The 21,916-nt window shown below is 36.2% G+C and overlaps 1 protein-coding gene across 1 annotated transcript in view; it reads right to left on the bottom strand.

Annotated features, from left to right (window-relative positions):
• Window positions 1-21,000, bottom strand: part of dnah5 (dynein, axonemal, heavy chain 5) — a 94,711-nt gene extending 73,711 nt beyond the window's left edge. Inside the window, 24 exon segments of the mRNA XM_088409446.1 lie at window positions 118-211; window positions 331-527; window positions 666-899; window positions 1,493-1,688; window positions 2,210-2,355; window positions 2,651-2,741; window positions 2,932-3,012; window positions 3,153-3,359; window positions 3,437-3,550; window positions 3,649-3,856; window positions 4,057-4,142; window positions 4,242-4,349; window positions 4,506-4,532; window positions 5,637-5,852; window positions 5,943-6,065; window positions 7,058-7,165; window positions 7,293-7,406; window positions 7,478-7,654; window positions 8,216-8,353; window positions 8,559-8,771; window positions 11,008-11,171; window positions 11,295-11,379; window positions 11,499-11,633; window positions 20,911-21,000. Coding sequence (XP_088265572.1) covers window positions 118-211; window positions 331-527; window positions 666-899; window positions 1,493-1,688; window positions 2,210-2,355; window positions 2,651-2,741; window positions 2,932-3,012; window positions 3,153-3,359; window positions 3,437-3,550; window positions 3,649-3,856; window positions 4,057-4,142; window positions 4,242-4,349; window positions 4,506-4,532; window positions 5,637-5,852; window positions 5,943-6,065; window positions 7,058-7,165; window positions 7,293-7,406; window positions 7,478-7,654; window positions 8,216-8,353; window positions 8,559-8,771; window positions 11,008-11,171; window positions 11,295-11,379; window positions 11,499-11,633; window positions 20,911-21,000 — 3,352 coding nt within the window.
• Window positions 21,001-21,916: the final 916 nt, after the last annotated feature.

The following is a 21,916-nucleotide window of genomic DNA, read 5'->3' on the forward strand; positions in this document are numbered from 1 at the left end:
AAAAATTTGTTACAACAATGAAATACAATAATACGTAATTGTACATTAATAAGTGATTATTTGTTTTTATGGTGACATAAAGGAACAATGAATGATTAAATGATTTCTTTGCTCCACCCCCAAGGCTTCGGTATGTTGTCGTTCCATCTTCTGATTCACTTTCAGAACTCTCTGGTTTCAGTGCCGCTATTCTCTTTTCGTTCATTTTTCTCTAAAAAGAACCAAGCATATGATTGTATCTGTACTTGATAAAAGATTTGGAGTGCATTTTTTTTTCATCACTGAAGTTAAACAATATAGGTTACGTGGTGACTTATACAAGAAACAGACCTTTGAGATCCTTTCGTTGGTCCACTGGCCGACACCTTTAGTAACACTGACCACACACTCTACAGCTCTATTCAGTGCCTGCTGTACATCCTCCAGAGTAGGAATGATGGCAATGTTTGGGATGGAGAGGGTCACATTGACTCTGAAAATCGCCTGCTGGCCTTTGCTCCTCCCACGTCTGGGTGAGTCATTCTCACCTAAAGGAAAATGGAAGGGTTTCTTGCCAGGGCAATTGGATGTATAAAAAAGGGACATTTTTCAGTTCATTCAAAAGAAAAAGTGAGAAATCCAGTAGATTATTAAATTATGGAAAAATAGTAAAAACAAAATCCCACCCATGAAAAGTCCAAGTGGGGAAGTCTGGATGCGCTTGCGTAGTGTTTCCAAGGTGTTACGTGTCAGTCTGAGCAAAGCATCTACGTTACGGTGGTTGAAATATGACAGAAGCTCCTGAGCCTCTAACTCCATCACTTGCATCAGGTCCCTCCTCCTCCTCCTCTGCACCGATGGAGAAGCTAGACCAACATTGGCAGGAGGTAGCAAGATGATTCTAGAGAAGAGATGGGCTTCTAAGAGGCCCTCGACATTTGTTGTACAGGGTCACCATGATGCACAAACATGCACAAAATTATGTTATATGTTTCTCGATATACATCGTAAAAGGTCAAAAGATTAACGAGAAATATAACCGAGTGAAGTGATCACCGATTTGTAATAATTGGTGCAATTGTATTCATGTTCAATCAATTGCTGATAGCTATCTCAAATGTGTTGATAGCTATCTCAAACATGCTAGACAGAAATGTCTTAAGACATGTCAGTATATAGCAATGATTCTAAGAAAACTGACTATAGCTGATTTTGAAGACTGAATGCAAAATGTGACCATGTGCTCATCTTTATTGCAACATACAGACATATGCATTTCTGTTTAAAAACAAAGTTGTAGCCCCGGTTTTAGCAGACAATAGTTAATCTCAAGAAATTCATGGTAAATGGCTGGATACCAGTTTTAAGTGAAACTCTTGATCAACATTTTCATTGTCATCATGACAACAGATGTCCACTGTTCCATGAGAAGCAAAATTGTTTTACTGAACTAATTAATAAGGGTCTTTCATCATTTGCACTTTGCTCATCATCAAATTGAGCTGAATTTCACAGATTGGAGTGGTAATACCTTCCTTGCTGACGCTGGCTTCTGTTTTCCTCTGAGGGCAGATTTCCTCTTCCATCTTTTCACCCTCCTCTCTTTGATTGTGGTCAAACTCCAGGAGCATGTTGATCAGTTCATTGGCTGCTTCCTCCACCTGCAGGCTCTTGGTGTGCAGGCTCTGTGCCTGCTTAATACACAAGTCCTGCACACATCATCAGAATATGCACAAGAGGGCAAAGAGAATTGTGCATTAGCGGTTTAAGGCTATAATGGATCCACCGGGATTCATTATTTCATTCAGCACATATTTTTTAAATATAATTCACAGCAAAAAGAACGGTACAGGTTTTCAGTAGCCAATCTCCAGTGATTATTTTAAATACTACTCTGCAACATTAAATGGTGTCATTATAGATGAATGCCTCACACTCTACTCTACACACTCACTACTTGTTCTAGCAGCCCATTTCTCACCAGTTGGTCTTGATTGGCCAACAGCTGGCATGGACCTTGTTGACCCTGTATGTATTATTATTAAGGTATTGATGCTTTGCATGCAGGGCCTTGCTTAACCATTATGAGATTTATTTATATATATATATATATATATATATATATATATATATATATATATATATATATATATATATATATATATATATATATATATTATATTAATATATATATTATATTAATTTTGTCTACCACTATGTGTGCATTTACCCTAGTGGTCTTAACAAAGTCCTCACAGGTCACAGGCTCATCTTCGGGGAGAATGCACAGAGTGCATGTGCTCATTTCCTGCAACACGGCATCTATCCTGAACTCTGCCAGGTCATTCACTCTGTCCATCAACAGCTCCAGTTTCTCTGGAGGAGAGAAGGCAACAAGAAATAGTCAGAATTGGGAGGAAAAATGATGACAAGCAGTAAATGAGGACATGGAAAGAGTGTAGAGTAAGAAGAGGTGGAACAGTAACCAGATACAAAGAAAATATTGGGAATCTTTCAGCGACATTTCGAGGCTTTATAATGATTATGAATGACCGCACACAGTATGAAAATGCACGACTTAATTTCATAAGAAGCAGCCTGTGCTAAGTTTTTAAATAACCTGTTTGTTACAAAGTGGGAAACTGATTTTACTCAACATGTTTAAACTTACCCAAGGATTTGTAAATAGTACTGAGGTACTTGTCTATGTTCAATGATGTCCAGTTAACGGAGGTCACCCCTGGCTGTATTGCCTCGTCTACCTGCCAAGTTATAGTGAAATGATTTTAGACATATACACACACGCACACAGATATGGCACACACTTCATGGTGTCATGCATCAAAGTCAGGGGCACAGTGTGTGATCCAGAAAAAAAGAACACCTCACCACATTACCAATGATTAATCAGTGTGAACACATATTAAATAACATTGCTCAAACACTCCTTACCTTGGTTACATGTGGCATGGCCAGTTGTTCAAAGGCACTCTGAATCTTCCCGCGAACTCTGCTGTTCTCACTTAACATGAACTGAAATAGCAAAGATATTAAAAATTGTATGTGAATTCACTCAGTGAATGTCATACTAATATGTTCCAAGTTCAAGCACATACAGTATTTTAATCTTAATAGATGATTTTGAATGTGAATACGTAAGAGCTGATAGCAACCTGTAAATTGTTATAGTTTTTTTTTAGGGTGTCCTGTTTTCGCTGAAGCAGAGCAGCAAAGGGTGGGACCTCCAAATTGTTTCTGCTCATGCAGTTTGCTTCCCTGATCTGCTTCAAAATCTCGGGGTCAAAGTTCACAACGAGCTCTCCTGTCTCTGCTGACCGGACCAGCAAAGATGCCTGTAGGCCAGGTCTGGCATCCTCCACCTGGATACAAGGATTGCTCGTATGTTGTAGTATAATGAGGGAGCTTTTTTTCCTGTTATTTATTTACTTATTTTTACCTTTTTCATCCAGCTTTGATGGTAAAGTATTTCATACTCAAGCAGAACTGCTGCTACCCTGTTGTAATTTCTGATGATCTTCTTAGCCTCTGGTGTGGAAAGAACGCCAGTGTGCTATCAAAATATTTGAAACAGAAATGACAGATAAAGATGTTTACTTTAAGCATGATAATGTTTCAATACAGTAGTGATAAAGATGATGATGATTAAACCTGTTGAAAGAGATCCATGGGACATTGAATTCTACTGTACAGCTGCCGAGCCCACATAATTCGACCAGAGACTGGGGGCAAGTCTCGACCGATCGGGGGCTCTAGTTTTTGCTTCATGTAGAGATTGGACACCATTTCAATATCCCGGCCATACCGCTTGAGAACATGCTGGTACATCTCATCAACTCCAATGTTAGGGATACCCAGTCTAATAAGAGTAACAGAAAATAGATTCAACGAGCCAATTAAATGTCTGAAGAATTACTGGTAGTCATTGGTCACAAGTAGATGAACGGTTAAGTAGATGTCAAATAGAAAAGTTTGTTTTGTTTGTTTTTTTTAATCAGAAAGGGTATGATAACAAGAGGGAAGAATAAAAGGCAGACCAAGTCACAAACAGTGAATTACCTTTCAAATCTTTTAAGCATATCAAGCGCTTGTTCTGTATTTTGAATTTTGTCTACAGTGCAATTCACAAATTTTTTTAGCTGCTCCTAAATGAACAAAAAATAAACACATAGAGTAATGTTGCAATTTCAAGTTAAAACTCTTATTTCAGCACACTCATTAAATGTGAAGTAAATTTAACAGACATGAAGTTCAGTAGTGCTTTTGCAGAATTCCTCATAGTCCACATCAAAGTCAGTTCTTCTCTGGTCAAGGAAACTGTAATGTTTAGTCTTCATGTTCAGCATTATCGCCTGCCACATCAACAATAAAATTAAATGTTATTATTTATCACCAGGCCTTTCAAAATCATTGTTATTATTCCGCTGAAATCACTATAGACTCAAGAAATAACGATTTAAGTTTTGAGTTTGTGCCACTTAAAGTCGGGCGTTGCAAATTATACATACCTCCCATTTTGCCTGCATTTCTGAAGTCTTGTTCACCCATCACAGCAAAGGCATAAACAAAAAATAAAAATCGTTAAGAACAATATGTTACATATGGAATGCAATAAATCTAGTATATTGCTGTAATCTAATGGTCAACATAACATGGCAAAAATCACTAGTGTAGTGTAAATTAAACACAATATCTGTCTACATGTAGTGGAAAAATAATATTTTAATCATTTCCTTAAACCATTTTGAGAGGGTCAGACCATTTGGGGTGTAGTTATAAACAATATGGGCCCTATTTACTGTATGTGCTTAGGCAAAAGTCCAGTGATCCGCACGGCTCAGACGCACTCGGGGTGGGGCCAGACAGATTTTGGCAATTTGGTAGTAATTTGACAATTTAACAATTTCGTAGCATCATGAGACTAAAAAGCAACATGCGTCATTAAATGTTCAAGTAAATGCATTTATAGCTATATATAAAAATATACATGATAAATGTTTCTTATTTCAAGATTCAAGTTTTATTGTCATATTTATAATATTATACCACACAATGATTATTCTGTTCACTTCCCAACCAGCAGATCACATTCCATAATTGAGCAAATAAATGAATAGAAATTAAAAAAAATAAATACCAATCAGACAACAAACAGAAACAATAGTGCTAATAATATAGTGCAAAATATCATGTAGTGCAAAATATTATTTATGCAGGCAGTAAGAGGCAGAATAGTGCAGATTAGTAGATGTAAATAATAATATATAATAAAATAACATAATATATGAAGAGTGTGTCAACACGAACTTGGGCGGGAGAGGGTAGACTTCCTTGGAAACAATGTATGGGAATTACTTTTAGTATCATTATTATTGCTGTATCGTATCATTTGACAGAACTACGTTGTTAGTTTTTGTACTTTAATGATATAAGTGCGGCAACATTCAGTTGTTGTTATCACTTTGAACATCTCAGTATGCACCTTTGAGGATGACCTTGATCTAAACAGCTTTCAGTTAAGTGCTATTTTACTACTTACTATTGTCTGAAAACCTATGTGCATGCTAGTAGTACAACATAATAAAAATAAATATGGTGTACATAGTTTGCCTGGTTGTCATTTAACAATCTGTTCTTACTTGAAACCTGGTTGCCACCGTCTCAAGTCCCTCTATTTTTGCATCCTGCAACGTTGAATAGGTAGAAAATGTGGCCAACATCTCCAGGATCTTGTTGAGTCGTCGCTGAAATGTGTCAAACTTCCCGAAAATGTACATTTCACTGAAGTCAAACTGTCTTTCTGTGGGAGTCTGTTCAAGCTTTGCTTTGGTCTTGTGGAAACAGCGCTGGTACTCCTGAGGACATGCCAGACATTGTAATTGACTAAGAATAGCACCAAACACTCAACGCTCAAGGAAACTTTCCTTTTGGTGGAAAAGAGCTACCTCATTTAGGTGGATGGCTGCTCTGATTTTCTCCTCAACAGTTTGCTGTGGCTGATCCCAAATTGAGTTTTCACCATTGTTAGTGATGTAGCCTTTGCAGGCTGTAATCATCTGGTTTGTTACCTGTTGAAAAAATAATATTTTGGGCCACATTGGTAAAACATTCACAAACAATTTTGCAGTATTTAGGCTTCAGTATTTGTTATTTATTTACATGTGTTCCTCTCTTAAAGTAGCCATAAAATACATGCTCATCCTATATTTGAACGTTTATATTTTATATGTGGGTTATTTTGACATCATCCTTCCATGTTTTATACCACTTATTCTCATTAGCATAGATGGAGCCAATCCCAGTTGACAGCAGTCGAGAAGAGGGTAACACTAGTTACTAGCCAAACATAAAAAAAAAAAAAAAAAAAAAAATCACACTCACACTAACAGCTATGAACAATTTACACACCTTCATATGCATGTATGCATGTATGCATGAATGTAAGAGAAAGTTGTTGGGAAAAATCCATGAAAGCATGAGGGGGCATCCCAATTGCACCGAGGAAATTCAGAACTAGGATTCAGTGTCACACAGCCTTTGGTTTGATAATAATGAGCTTAAAAATCGCAACTTCAACAGTACAAAAATAAATAAATAAAATGTCAAATGAAAATAAATTACTGTATTTTCCGCACAATAAGGTGCACCGGATTACAAGGCGCACCCTTAATTAATGACATATTTTAAAACTGTTTCTATATGTAAGGCGCACCGGATTATAAGGCGCACCCTCAATTAAAGACATATTTAAAAAAAAAATTAATCACAATATAGTAATACTCAAAGTAATACAATATTAACTCAAATAATTACTCTAAACTCTCAATAGCATAATAACTCAATGTCAATATGACCAACCTTGTTCAACTGTAAACACACAAAAGAAACAGGTAAAGTTTACTCTATCAGTTCATTCCCCATCTACAAATCCCGATCTCAATATTGAGCCATATATAAGGCGCACCTGATTATAAGGCGCAACATTAGCTTTAAAAAAAAAAAAAAGGCTTTTAGGTGTGCCTTATAGTGTGGAAAATACAGTACATGTAAAGTACATTACCTTGACAAAAAGTGATGTGATCTTTTCAGAAGTATTGTAGTAGCGGGAGATTCTATAAATCATCCTGATGGCATTGATGAGACCTGGTATGGCGTCTACCATTGAAACCTGGTTTTACACGGAAATAGGCATAGGCATAGTTATGTCATTATATACACCACTGAGTAAGGTGTAATATGTTTGTGTCAAATAAATAAAAGTGTCAACTTTAAAATTAATTAACTATTAGCCATACAGGGTCACTGTTGTAAAGAGGATCGCAAAACTTCTCCAAACTGTAGAGGTACTTGACGTTGTCTTTGGCCTCATTGGCCGACTCAGTGATCCTGGTGTCCAGTTCCCGCCACAACTAAATAGAAGAAATGTCATTGAGCTCATAATGGTGTGGTAGTGCCATTTGTATGTGATTTGTTTCCTTGCCTTGATGATTTTAGATTTTGCCATCAAGAGCACACCCAATACTGCTTTTACTTTAGGGCTTTTAAGCTGATCAAGAAGGTAGTTGAAGCGAGACATTCGTTTCTTCCAGTGGTCCAGCTCAGCTCTTGGACCGAGGTCTTCAGCTTCTTTTCTCAGCTGGTCGCTCTCAGCTAAAACCTAAAGTGCAGCAAAATGCACTGTTAACTTATTGTTAACTTTAAAATGTTAATTATTTTCATATAATATTTTAGTGAACGATTCGTGAATGAAAGGATCTTTATTAGAGGCAAAATTCCCACACAAATCTCCATGTGATGTGGATTTTGATTTCAAATTTTCATGCGCATGTTTGTTCTCATCACATTCCAGTGTGATGAAAAAATTATTAAATTATTATTTTAAAGGACCATCTCTCTTAAATTGCAAATCCTACAAAATTTTGGGGCAAATTATATAAGGCCATATAGAAGGAGTGTTGAATGTATGGCCCGCAGGCTGCATCTGGCTCGCACGGAGGTTTGATCCAGCCTGTTGAATGACGCTGTTTGCTGGGTATGTAGACCAACCCCGCATTCATAGCAAAACTCTAGATACAAGCGACACATTTGAAGTCATATACCATGATTTTGATTTGACTCACTTGAGAAGAGATTTTCCTCCATGTGGCCTCTGAGCTAAAATGAGTTTGATGACCCTGCTGTATCACATTATAAGAGATGTTCATCCGTGGACACTTACCTGTTCAATCTGCTTAATCCAGACTTTCATGCAGCCTTCTATCTTTTCTATAGTTTCTGTGTTGTTAGCCGCTGCCATGTAGTCTGATGGGGCTTTCAGGATGCCAACGTCAAATGAATCGCACTCTTTCAAAGTAACCTGAACATAGACCATGACATTGTAATGTATGCAATGTTGCACTGATGACTGTTCTGTAGGAGTGTTGAAGGGATACCAATAAAACAATGTTTAAAAAAATGAATAAAACAATCATATAACTTAAAAACTGATTCGGACAGCAATCAGCAACCGACACTTTGGTTTCATTGTCATTAAATGGGATTTTATTGGGAATGTAGCTCACCTTTTCTTGTAGACTCTCCTGTGCCCCCGCCAACACAGACACAAAATTTTCCAATGATGATATGAAGTCCTTTTTAACTGCTTGGGCCTGTGCCAGCTCTCCCCAGCCATGATTCATCTTTGTTAGTGTCGGTATGAAGACCTCAGAGAGCAGCTGTTCCACACTTTTTAATAAACCCCCTTCTGAGGTGTCCAACATATTGAAATTGACATCCTAGAAACAAAGAGTTAAAAGTTTCTTGATACAGATATTAAAATTGAACCAATATTTGACAGTTGGTATTCCTAATTCATCATTGTGGTTGTAGCTTTGATTGGTGTATCACACCTGTTCTGCATCATATTGAGAGGTGTTATATAGAGTATTTTCTTTACATTATATATACTGTATATAGATACACAAGCATGGCAACATTACTATAATACAGCGGTGCCTTCAGATGTGTGGTCAATCTGTGCCATGAACACGCTCACAACTTCCACTTGTTATCTAAATCATCATTCCCAATTGAAATGTTAGAAATTGCCATTAAGCTCTTCCAGACTCTAATACTTGACTTAAAAGTTTTACACACAGGTACACAGATACTAACTAACATGGGTATTAAGTTGGATCTTTACTTTAGGCCATTTTTTGTCTCTTTTTGTTTTGTCTGATCTGGTTTTTAGGTGAGTTGCTCACTAGGGTTGTATTTACGTGTGATTCATTCAAAAGAACAGATCTTTTGAGGGAATGGAACGATTGCTGAAGCGATTTGTTCTCCCCTCAATTATGACAAATCACCAATCAGCATTAGGTGGGGAAGGGACTTTTCATGAAGGCACCGCCACGCTCTTGGCGTTTATGAACGGTCACTGAAGGCTATGAATGTCATTTCCTGTTTGCAAACCAGTCATTGAGTGCATGTACTATTAATACTCTCACTGATCTATTTTTGGGAAGTTGATGGTGTCGGTTGCAGGGTTTGATCAATTTGGTGAATTTATCTTTTTAAAGGTTCTTTCAAGTAAACTGATTTTAATGAGGCATTATACAGTGGTACCTCTAGCTACGAAATTAATTTGTTCCAGAAGTCATTTCATAACATAAATGTTTCGTAAGTAGAGACGCTTTTTACATGTAAATAGCCTAATCCGTTATAAGAGCAATTAACGCTCCCAATCCTTTTGAATTAACAATATTACTTGTAGCATGTGGTTAATATTGATGCAGTTCATTTGTTTATCTTGAGATGGCGGTCATGTATTGATGTGCAGACAACATTGTTTAAGTGTTTTTTAGCTGTTCATTTTTATTTTACATTTCCGTGATCTAGGCATCATTTAAAAGTCCACAGGAGCAATAACACATTCCCTCATTTTTCATGGTTAATGGGGTCCATTAGGAGGAGACAGCACGTGGTAAACTAGCGATTCACGAGGACGTGTTGAGCGTTTTTTACAGCAGCCCAAAGTGGTATGTATGTGAATATAATATTTATGTGAATATGTGCAATGTTATAGCTAATGTCAATTTTATGCTGTGTGAATTGATGGTAGAAAGTCTAGATGAACCATGTAAAGATGAAAAGTGCAAGGCTCCAGTAAACATCAGCGCAAAAAACTTGTGTCTCATTTGTGGACAAGCTGGCATAGTAAAGAAAAAGAAAAATGCATCAAAAACTGTAATAAATACATATTAGGATTACCAGCTCGAGCAGCAGAGGGGAGACATCCTGAATTTTTATTCGTGACAAGAGACAATATTTTTACGAAGAAGTGTTTTGTAACCTGAGTTTTTTTGTGCCAGTTGAATGTTGTAAGTAGAGGTACCACTGTTATTAAAAGAGTCTCATGACCATTACTATTGCTCATGATGTACCAACCCGATGATTATTTTCAGGCGTGTTGAGTGCTCTCCCACCATAAAGTGTTTCTACCACATGTAGGGTGACCAACTATCATGCGTGGCATTTACACGAATCGAGCTTGAGGCTCAACCATGCGTCCAATAATTTGAAATCATGTCAAAATAATCAATGCTTGATTTACCAGTAATTAAAAAAATATACATAATATAATAAATAAATATATATATATATATATATATATATATATATATATATATATATATATATATATATATATATATATATATATATATATATATATATATATATATCAAAACCCACCTCTTCTCCTTGGCTTTTAACACTTAGTAGGACAGTGGATTTTTACTTTTATTTTCCCAAACATTTTTATTTGCTATTTTATTCTTTTTATCCTTCATTTTTTTCAATTTTTGACCCTTACTCATTTGTCTTATCAGATTTAGCGTTTATGTCTGAGCTGTGGTGTCTGTTTTTACGATGTTTTTATTTTTCTGTACAGCACTTGTTCAGCTGTGGTTGTTTCAAACTGCCTAACAAATATGCACTTGGATTTTCTGTAGCTGCTGCAAATGGCCTCACTTTGTGTATGTTTTCAGAAGTGATCGCCTTGGAAGCGTTGGCTCTGGTGAAGAAGACACATATTCCAGTCAGAGCTACATCCCTTCCATCAGTCACAAACACTTTACGCTTCTTGTTTTGGCCAGGTGGCTGAGGCAATTGCGGGGTTGATGATGATGGAGTTCCTGAAAATTTTAAATGAACATTTTATGACTTGAATTTATAGGTCACTATTTGGAATTCATTGAACTCAAACGGTTGACCTTAGTTGTGAAGACTGAAATTTAGATGTTGAAATATATAAGTACCTCCATCCACTGGTCCACTTTCTTGATAGTAAAACATGAGATGTAGAAGCCCCTCAGCCACAAAAAAACGCTCCATACGATCAAGCTAAAAGGGAAAAATATTCTTTCAATTTATCTTGGAATTAGTTGCAGATTTTTTAGACCATACTTAACTGAACATAATATTTTTATGATACAAGCTGTAATGTTTACAAAGAACCAAACCTGATCTCCCTCCAACATGGCGTCCTCGACTTCAGCCTTCTCCAGACCCAGGCAAGAAGCCACAATACTGAGAACATAGTCATGTCTTCCATCAAGCTGGGCACGCTTGGCTTCACGCTCCTCCTTTAACTTTTGCTGAACAACACATTCAAATTGTATAGCTCAGGTTAGTTTAGTAATATTGGGATCAGTACCCGAAATGGGTCACGAGTCACTTTGAAAATGATTTTTAGTTTTTTAATTCATGTGATAAATTCTTGTCAGCTGCATTACTTTCACATAGGTATCTATTCCCCATGGACAACTCATTTTCTAGCTCAGTTTCTCTGATACGTACATTTCAAACATTCCGAGAGCTGCTATTCCCTTGCCTGTCATATTTTATCATCGACCAGCAAAATCTTCAGTCCCTATAAACAGCCTCTACCATCTCTCTATCGGCAAACCCCCATCAATAATCATTTTTGAGCGTGCTCGCCCCGGGCAGCTATAGAGTGCTTCCTACGCTACTGAACTCACCTCTGCAACAAAAAAGGATACATTCAAAAATAGACCATGTTAATAGACAGTGTATTCAATTATTCCTTTTCAAATTCATTTTTACTTAATCTTTCCTTCAGCTTCTTTGTTTCCACATAATAATGTCTACAGATGAGAATCTGAGACCTGAGTCTTAGTGATAATTAAAACGGCAGTCTGTTTAATTTATTCTGCATGTCGTCCTCCGACTTGTAAAAACAACAGGATGGTATAGCTGTGAGACACTTGAGATTTTGGTATTGATCAATATGAAGTAAATACTGGTGTCAATTACATTGAGATCGATACCATTTACTTCTTAGGTTCTTAAAACCTTATTTTAAAATATTTTTTTCTATTGATAGCATGTTTTTGTTTCAAATCAATCTTTCTTGTTCCTTGTTATAGTTTTTAATCATGGAATAAAATTATTAAAGTTCTACAATCAGCATGAATATAAGAAAAACTAAACAAATAAGGAAATATGGGAAGGCCTGTAGATTGTTATCAAAGCAGGACTACACTCAGATAAACCTTAAAATGAAATTGAAAATACTGTATGTATAAATTTATAAACTGTGCTTCAAAATAGCATTGAACAATACTGAAATTACTAATGATTGTAGCTACAGCATGGCGGGCTGATGAATGTGTGCCATGTGCACGCACAAGATAGGAATTGTGTTAGGAAGAAAGAAAAAAAAAACAGAAAGAAAGCAGTGCGGTAGAGCTTTGTAAATGGATCCGAATATCAATGTAATCAATTGATATTGTATCATCACCTAACAAGTTCGTATTGATCCTTTCCTAATAAATGGTGTTTGTGAGTTCTGTCCATGGAACTGATGCAGAAGAAACAGCAATGTAAAAGCAACTACATCTTAAATAGCATCCATATGCAAGAAAACTGAAGAAAAAGATGACATGACATGACTGTAAGAAAGGCAAACCCAATTTTAAACAAAAAGTGGCTTTTAGAATTGAGACAAAAACATTGTCAATGATATATAAAATATAGTTCAATAAGACATCAGCAATTCAAATGCAATTTGAAATGTTTTCAGTAATCAGCCATTGAAACAATCTGTAAAGGATTAAGTGAAATGTGCAAAAGATAACGTCTGCCAGTTAATATTCCTTTCTAGAAACATTATCAAGAGGCAACTTTTGCTCAAGAAACATGATTTAGGGGATAAAACCTTGAACAAAAACATGAACAAAACAACTGTACATGCAATAATTTTCTCACCTGGATTATCTTGGACACACTATGTTTCCAGAGCTGTTTCCCAATCACCTGAGACATGACAGATCACCTCTCTACTTCACACCCTTCTCAGTTACCTCTGTGCTCTCAAATGAATTCACTTCCTAATTTACTCGATGACAGAAGAACCACAATTTTCACGTCCACTCAAATTAACACTTCAGATATTTTTTTTTAAGCTGTGGACAAGATAGATACAATATTCTAACTGTAATAATATAAAATTAAATGTGTGGTCAAAGAGTGGGTTAGTATGAGTTTCTCCACAAAAACAAGTTATCCAAACATAGATTAATTCAGTAAAAATTATATTTTATTTAAAATTTGCCCTAAATTAGAAGTAAATAAAGATGGCCTTGTTTGCTTGATTTCATTTATTGATGGGTACTCTGAGAGAGAGAGAGAAAAAAAAACAGTTGGATACAAACGATTACGAAAAATCCATAGTACAGTAGTCCCCCATGTTATGAGATTAATTCGTTCCGCGATTGGGCTCATAAGGCGAATTCACCGTATGGCGGGTAACCCAAACCTATATTAAATAGCAAATGCATTTAAAACCCCAGGTAAAAACATCAACATTGGACGCACATATTAAAAATTGGTACCAAAATAGTATAGTAAGTGCTATGTATATATAATATATATGTATACAATCAGAAAAAAATCATAAATAAAAAATATAGAAAGAATTTATTTACCTTTGAGTGACGCTTGTTCTGCCCATATTCCCTAGTAAGGGTACCTTAGGCTAGGCTAGCTTCGTATTTCTTGATTATCCCCAGCTGTGTTTCCATAAAAATCATCTTCTTACATCTCTCTTTAACATCACTAGCAATCTTGGGACCCATGGCTAACCCATTCAAGTTTGAATTAAGCAGTAAAATGCGCTATACATATGGTTTTGTAACCACTCATAATAGAAGAAAGCTTTACAGGTGCCGACCAATATCAGACCAGCATTGTAGCGTTGCATGGAGTCAATGACGGCAACAGAAAATAAGTGCAATTACCTAAAAACGCCTGCAAATGGAGACAAAACAACACAAATACAGCCAACCCCCTAGAGTTATGACAGTTATTTTTGTTGCAAAGCGGGGAAAATACCTCAAAAAGGGGACCAAATCACTCAGTATTCCACATCGCAACATGAAAAAAAAGTTAGCCAGGGACGCTGTAACCCGGGGGTCCACTGTTTATCTCTGTGTTTTGAGTGTTAGAATCTAACATTGCACAATGCTCCTAATTGAATAGAAACATATAAATAAATGAACAAATAAATCCTGTAAAAAATAAATACAAGGAAGAAAGAAGGAAAATACAAATGATTCCCTTCATATTACAACTATATATAAAATATACAACATATTCGGCATTGAAGCCTTTTAACATTTCTTGCAGACACACAAGTAGACAGATGGGGCTTTCAGCATTAACCTCCATGTCCATAGAAAAAGAGTTGTTGATGGCTCTTCAATGCACATATAACACGCTTAATAGATCCATTGAAGTCTTCTTGAGGAAAGAAAGAAGTATGGATTTCATGCATGGTGCAAATCCACATTGGTGAATGCATACATATGTGTTTTCAATGTGGTTTTATAAAGTTTGTTTATCTATTAAATTATTAGCAAAAAAAAAAAAAAAACATTAAATGTTAAAAATAATAGAAATCATTTATTTTAAATGCTCTGGAAATTAAGTGTTACTTGATTAGCCAATAATAAGGGTGATGTACTGTATGTGATTATGTGTGGATTCTCAAGCGCTAGTGTCATTGATGTTATTATGAGGCATTTTAGGAAAGAATATGTTAGGTTTAGTCAACATAGAACATTTAAAAAATAACACACAAGGAAAGAAGAGCTTATTCTAACAAATAAACATGACATCACCAAAGGCACAGGGTTGAAATACACAGTTGTCCACTGTTTTCTATACATATGTGAAATTCTGCTGGAATTGTATCCTATGCATACAAATATTTGGTTCAGTAAAAAAATGACACACATTGTGACTAAGACTGGATTCAAACTGCTTCTGAAGACAAAGGTCCAACTTTTTACCATGGCAAAAAGAGGGTAAAAACACATGAAATCAAAAATCTCTGCAATTTCTTATATTTGTATGTACAGTATTTGTTTTTATTTCAGTGTTATTGCTGCTAGATGTTGAGACTTTCCCGTTTCATGTAACTTTTGCACATGTTGATTGTGTTCGATGTTTTGTGAATGTAAACCCAGTCAGATAGCATAGCTAACGTTAAATGTACATGAAAACAAAAAATAAAAAAAACAATCGCGTACTTAAATCTGTAGTGTAAATCCAGCCGCAAAACACTAAGAACCATCTGAACCAATCTCCATTAGTATCAGCTTCATTTTGCAACATACTGCTTTGTGAATGTTTCTGTGCAGTTCATAACAAAATAAATACATTTGACCCCAGAGGCCAAGCTGTCTGAAACTTCAGAGCACTTGGGTCACATTCCCTCATTTTGGTATTCTGAGAGCAGCATCGTTGTTGACCTTTCACTCTGACATTTCTTTTCAAGTCAGACCTCTCTCTTAATTGGCTTAGTTTTTCATGAAATTAGAGAATTAGACTAGCCAACAGACAATACAGAACAAGCATCTATGTGAGCAAACAGCCTTCTCATTTGCCATGTGACAATAGTTGCTACCTTGAAATTATCTGTGTTGCTCCTAAACGAAGACTGCTAACAAGATAATGTGGTGTAGGATGACTGGCTGTCGACCGGGTAATTAACATGGCCTTGCTCTCACCTTACATCAAACACAGCAGAGTGGAAAGAATGGGGGAATGGATGAGGAGCTGCGCGGGTGGAGCTGAAGGCCATTCAAGCTCAGTGTTTCAAGAGACATTTCAGTTGTATGCACTGATACTACAGTATATGGTGAAGTTTTACTATTTTATACAGAGGTCATCATTTACTGATGTTACATTAACCCTCACATTTTAATTTCTGAAAAACAATGTTCATCGGTCAATGCTGCTCGGTCTGTTTAAGCATAAAAAAAATTAAAAAAAACATAACAGGATGAATGTAATCAATCTTGATAATTTAAGAAATCATTGTCACTGACTCATTTTAATATATATATTTTTTTCTTGATTCTCCAAACAGGGTAATAAGACACACAGTATGACAGGATAATAAATCTAACCAGAGTAGGCTTCTTTCAAAATACATTGTGAATTACCGTATGTGACTTGTTCATTCAGACAGTCTTTCCACATCTTATTTTGATAATGTGGGTGTAGTGATTGTAAATAAGAAAAAAACTTCTCTTGTAGCTTTTATTCACTGCAAACAAACTTTAACTCTAAAATTATAGCTAGTTATTTTGATGTATTTATTGCTTACAACAATGTTCATTTGTGCCAGTGTGACCCAGTTTGTTTCAGCGACCAAAAAATATCAAATGCTTTGATTTATCATCAGAAAAAAAATAGGCATTTTAACCAAAGTACAGCCATTGTCAGGGGCTGAAAAAGGACAATTGACCCACAGGACGTTAATTACCCCATTAAATCAATTCATTCCTCAGTTAGTTCAAACCATTTAGAGTACACTGTAAGTCTCCCCCAGGACAATACTGTACTCACTTATATTTGCATTAATTTCAATTTTCAATTTTACAATACAACATACCGTACAGTCTACAAAATGTATCATTATTGTACTATATAGCTATTATTCAGAGCCAGTCCACTCAGGTACCTTTAAAAATCCACTCATAATGGAATACAGTATATATATATATATATATATATATATATATATATATATATATATATATATATATATATATATATATATATATATATATATATATATATATATATATATATATATATATATATATATATATATATATATATCATCTCATGCCAATGCTATGTTTCCATCACAATTCACCACAGGATATGATAACTTCTATTAGGTCAATGACAATACAGTTATGCACAGACACATTTACTTTACCTCCCACTGATGAATGATAAATTGAAAGTTTTCATTGTAACATCCAGCAGATGTGTGGTGGCTATGGCATAACTCTCTTCACATGGTCTCAACTCGAGGGTTTGTTTTAAAGAAAAATATTGCCAAACTTTGCATTTAAAAGCAGTTATTTCATCAATTATTCAATACACCCTGACTGATTTTCTGTATTGAACTGTCAGTTTGTGAGCTGCCGTGAAACAGGAGACTGACTGAATTATACATGTTGTGGTGAGATCCAAGCAAAAGAGCGAGAGAGAGGGAGATAAAGAGGGAATAAGAGGCTTCTCTCTGAGGTTATCACTGATATAGGCATTATTATTATTATTATTATTATTATTATTATTATTATTATTATTATTATTATTATTATTATTATTATTGTGGTTAGCACGTCCCTTCACAGCACAGGGGTTCGGGTTTGATTCAGGGCTCCGGATGGATGGATGGATGGATGGATGGATGGATGGATGGATGGATGGATGGATGGACGGATGAGCAAAGTGGTGCCGAACACTTATTAGCCAAAATATTAGGTGCACTTGCTTTGCTGGAGGAAGGAACTGATTAAACTGAACTGAAAGGAACTGATTCCAATGTATACATGATGTGAGTGCTGACAAACGCACCAGGATGAGTTTACAAGTGTTTTCAGCAATATTATTTGCTTACATGCATGTCCAGTCAAATACTTTAGAATTTGTTGGGCAATGACCAGAGTCATACAGTAAAGCAGTAATTCTCAATTATATTCTCCAGGAATTCCTCTATAAAAAAGAACCCCACCCTCCACTCACTGCACCAAATATAAATAAGTTTATCTATAAAAATTGTGTAAGTAAACCTAAAACTGTATTCTTTTTAACATTAACAAAAGAAAAAATATAAATCAACTTTTGATGAACTGTTAACTACTTATCACAGTGTTACAGGTTAGTCTAAAACAGAAAAAAATACCTCTGTGCATCAAAGTGCCTGAAATAATAATAATAAAAAAAATAAAATAAAAAAAGCCAATTCTTGTTGTATTCTTGTAATTCCTGCCCCAATATTTGAGATGGACCAGGTTCCAGCAACCAGTGCCTTTTTAAAGCAAAGAAAGCCCCGTTTCTACCGATGATATCTATCCTACTTGCGTCTACTCCACTCAACAAAAGCACAATCACCACCAAAAAATCTTCCTGGCTCTACTTTATCCTACCCGCTTTTCCAGTACCGCTTGCATTGTTGGGCCAAAGAAAAGGGAAAACGTGATGTAAATACTCCTTGGAAGCCATTGTTTGGTCCAAGTTTTGTATATAAAGAGTTAATCTGCAAAGTTATTTATAGCAATGTGAATTTACACGCTTGTGGCGGTGGTTGACCAGGGCTGTCTAATGTGACACATTTTCAACAACAAAATCATAACGTCAGCATTACTTCTTGAGGGAAAATGCCCAACAGCAAGCAGGAACTGAAGATGGCTGTGGCAGAGTATCACCAGGTACAGTATAAATTATGTTATGAATTATGTCTATGTGTTTATGTTTACAGTATGTGTATTAGACTGTACGAGGCTATTATTGAATGCAAATGATTTATAACCATGTATTAAAAGGTGAAAGTTCAATTTTTGATGTATAATCTGTCCCATTACCTTTGAGTCATTATAACAGGGCTAATCAAACTAGGTACTCAAGGGCTGGTGTCTTGGGTGTTTTATATGTCTCCCTGGTCAAACACACAATAAATGATCAGGATCATTATCCAGCTTCTGCACACCGTGTTGATTATTTGACTATTTGAATCCTTTGTGTTGTAGAAGAGAGACATATATAACATTCAGGAAACCAGCCTTGGAGGAACAAGACTGATGATCCCGTGCTAAATGGAAGGCCTTCTTTCAAACTTGTAATTCCTAAACGTTCGCCGATTTGGATGTAAATGCCTTCAAATTAAAGCTGAAAGTCTGCAGCTAAAGCACATCTTGTTCATTCATTGTTCATTCAAATCTATTGTGATGGTGTTTAAGACAAAAAGGTTATTTCAATACTTATGGACCTGACTGTATGTCTCCTTTCAAAAATAATACTAGCCTGGATTTTTATATGTCATGTAAGTGACTCAAAAAGAAATTAAAATCAACATGAGGGACCTCATGCATGCTACAAATAGTACGTGCAGTTTCTAGTTTTAAAACTTCCAATTTCCATTCAACCTAATGACCAGTTGTTGAAGGCAACGACAGTACAGTGTAAACGTGCTGCTATCTAGTGGTCAAACAGCCACAGTGCATATAAACTATTTTTAATCACTGCTCGGAGGGCAATGTCAAATCGTGCAGTGATTCTTAAAATAATTATCCAACGCCCCGTAGGAAACGCTGGTCTACTCTCCTGCCAGTTTGACTCACTTTTACATCAGAGAACAGTGAGCTGGGAGGAGAGTTGAGTGCTTAGCACTTTCTGCGCACCTCTGAGTGTTGAGGGAATTAAATCCGGGTCTCCTCCCACTTCCCCCAAAAAGTGAGTCTTTTCTCAAAGTTGTGCGTGGAAGTGTGTGTGTTGGTGCTGTCGATGATGTACCTGTTATCATTTACACAACAAAGTCTCATTCCTTTAGGTAAAAGAGCTTTTGTCTGATCAGAATCACAAAATAATCAAGACTTACAGGTAAACCAGGTATATGTGTTTACCTTCCAATTTGGTGAGAATAAAAACAGTTTACTTTTTTATGCTGATTTTCCTGATGGAGACCGAGATAAAGTGCAATTTAGCGATCACGGTTACTTCTTGTTGAAGGTGGTAATACGATTTTAAAATTACAGCAGAGGAAACGTTTATAATTGCCCACGGAAATCTTAAAAAAACGTATTATTATTTTGTTTTTAAGTCGGGGGCCACAGAGTCTAGGCATGGACCACATTCAGAGAGCGGGAAGCCCATCCCTGCTCTAAATTGTCTTTTTGTGTGGAAATGAGTGAAAATGTGTTTGTGTTTGCCCAGTGATGAGCTGCATGGTAATTAGTCCATGTTCTTCTATATGGACACTGCCTCTCAAAAGACAGCAGCTGAGATGTGCCCATTGCGTAGATAGGGGTTCTCAAACCCTGTCCTTGCGGGCCACTATCCTGAATGGTGTTGGTCTGTCCTCCAACACAACTCATACAAAGGACCAACTCATCAGCAAACTCAGAGGAAGCTTGACATTGATCCTGATACTGATTGAATCAGGTGAGTTGGAGGACAGAAATATAAAAAACTAGCGACCCTCGTGGAACGGGTTGGACAACCCGCTTTACGTCATACACTGAATGAAAGAGAGCATTAAAAAATGTAGTATTGCGCTCATTAAAAAAATGCAACTAATGCAATTTTTTAAATCAGTTTTGCATTAATTGTGCACTAGTTTGCGCTTTGGCTATAGCTAGCTATAGCTACAGTACTGTTTTGTAATCAGGTCTATTTGTTTTGCAGAGCACTTTTAAAGAGACGTTTTTAATGTAATGAGAAAAAAGGATGAACATGTAGGTTTATCTTCACTTACAATGAGTTTTTCATCACTGAAATAAAAAGACTTCGAAGAGAATTTAAATCCACGTTCAAAATTACTGCCCATACCTGCAGTTCTTTGAGAGACTCCACGGGCCCAGTTGGCTGGCTGCTTCGGTTCCTATAGCTGACTTTGACGGGACGAGGCGTAGACGACATGTCTTATTTTACCCCTTTACATCAATTTCAAATTATTTTGCCAACAAATTGTTGATCGGACGTCCTTTTCTTCAACATCACTCGAGAGTGCTGCTGTTTCTATGTTTAGTGGACATCCCGTTGTTGTTTATGTTACCAAGGTAACGCAGGAAACTGGGGAGGCACCTTATTCGCTTTAAAATTGAAATTTTTTTAGAGTTTTTTTTTTAAGATTTCATTTTCCCTCTGGTAAGTAAACTGTATAAAAAAATCTAGTCAGTGTAAAGATTTTTGAAAAGTGATGATCGCAGTGGTTTAACATGGCATCTTCGAAGGTTTAATATAAAAAGGCAATCTTTAAAAAAATACTGGGGTGGAGAAGAAACGTCGGTGAGACAGTCACCATTCTTCAGAAACGTTATACTGCTTTATTGTTTTTATTAATTTTGTCGGCCTAATTGTTTTATGGTTTGGACTTTTGTTGTTTAGTCGCAGTTTAAAAACAATGGAATCATGTGCTGAGTGTTTGCCTGGTTTTATTTAATAATTGATTTTATCGTTACTTTGCCATGCTATCTATGCGGGTCTCTTAAAAGACAAACTGACCATTATGTAAAAGCAAATTGAAACATTTTTGTAGTGGTTGAGGCACAGCGGTCCTTCCAACAGGCTACTAAAAATGCCTCTAGGTGGCAGCAACGCACTGTAACGCATCTAAAAGGTCCAACGAAGAGTTCTCAGGAAGCGGAGGACAGATTAGAATTGTGGGCCAAATGACCTCATATTGTGGCATCGTCGCTTTTATAAGCAAGCAAAGACTGTTGTGAATGCTTCGTTTACAATTTGTATACACGTTTGACACCATAAAAGAAGAAAATATATCGAGATTCTAAGACATGCCACGCCTACGTGGTACATAAGAGCAGAACTGTCAATG

The sequence above is a fragment of the Hippichthys cyanospilos genome, chromosome 3, assembly GCF_059441005.1.
Source record: "Hippichthys cyanospilos isolate Australia breed blue-spotted pipefish chromosome 3, RoL_Hcya_1.0, whole genome shotgun sequence".
Taxonomy (NCBI): Eukaryota; Metazoa; Chordata; class Actinopteri; order Syngnathiformes; family Syngnathidae; genus Hippichthys; species Hippichthys cyanospilos.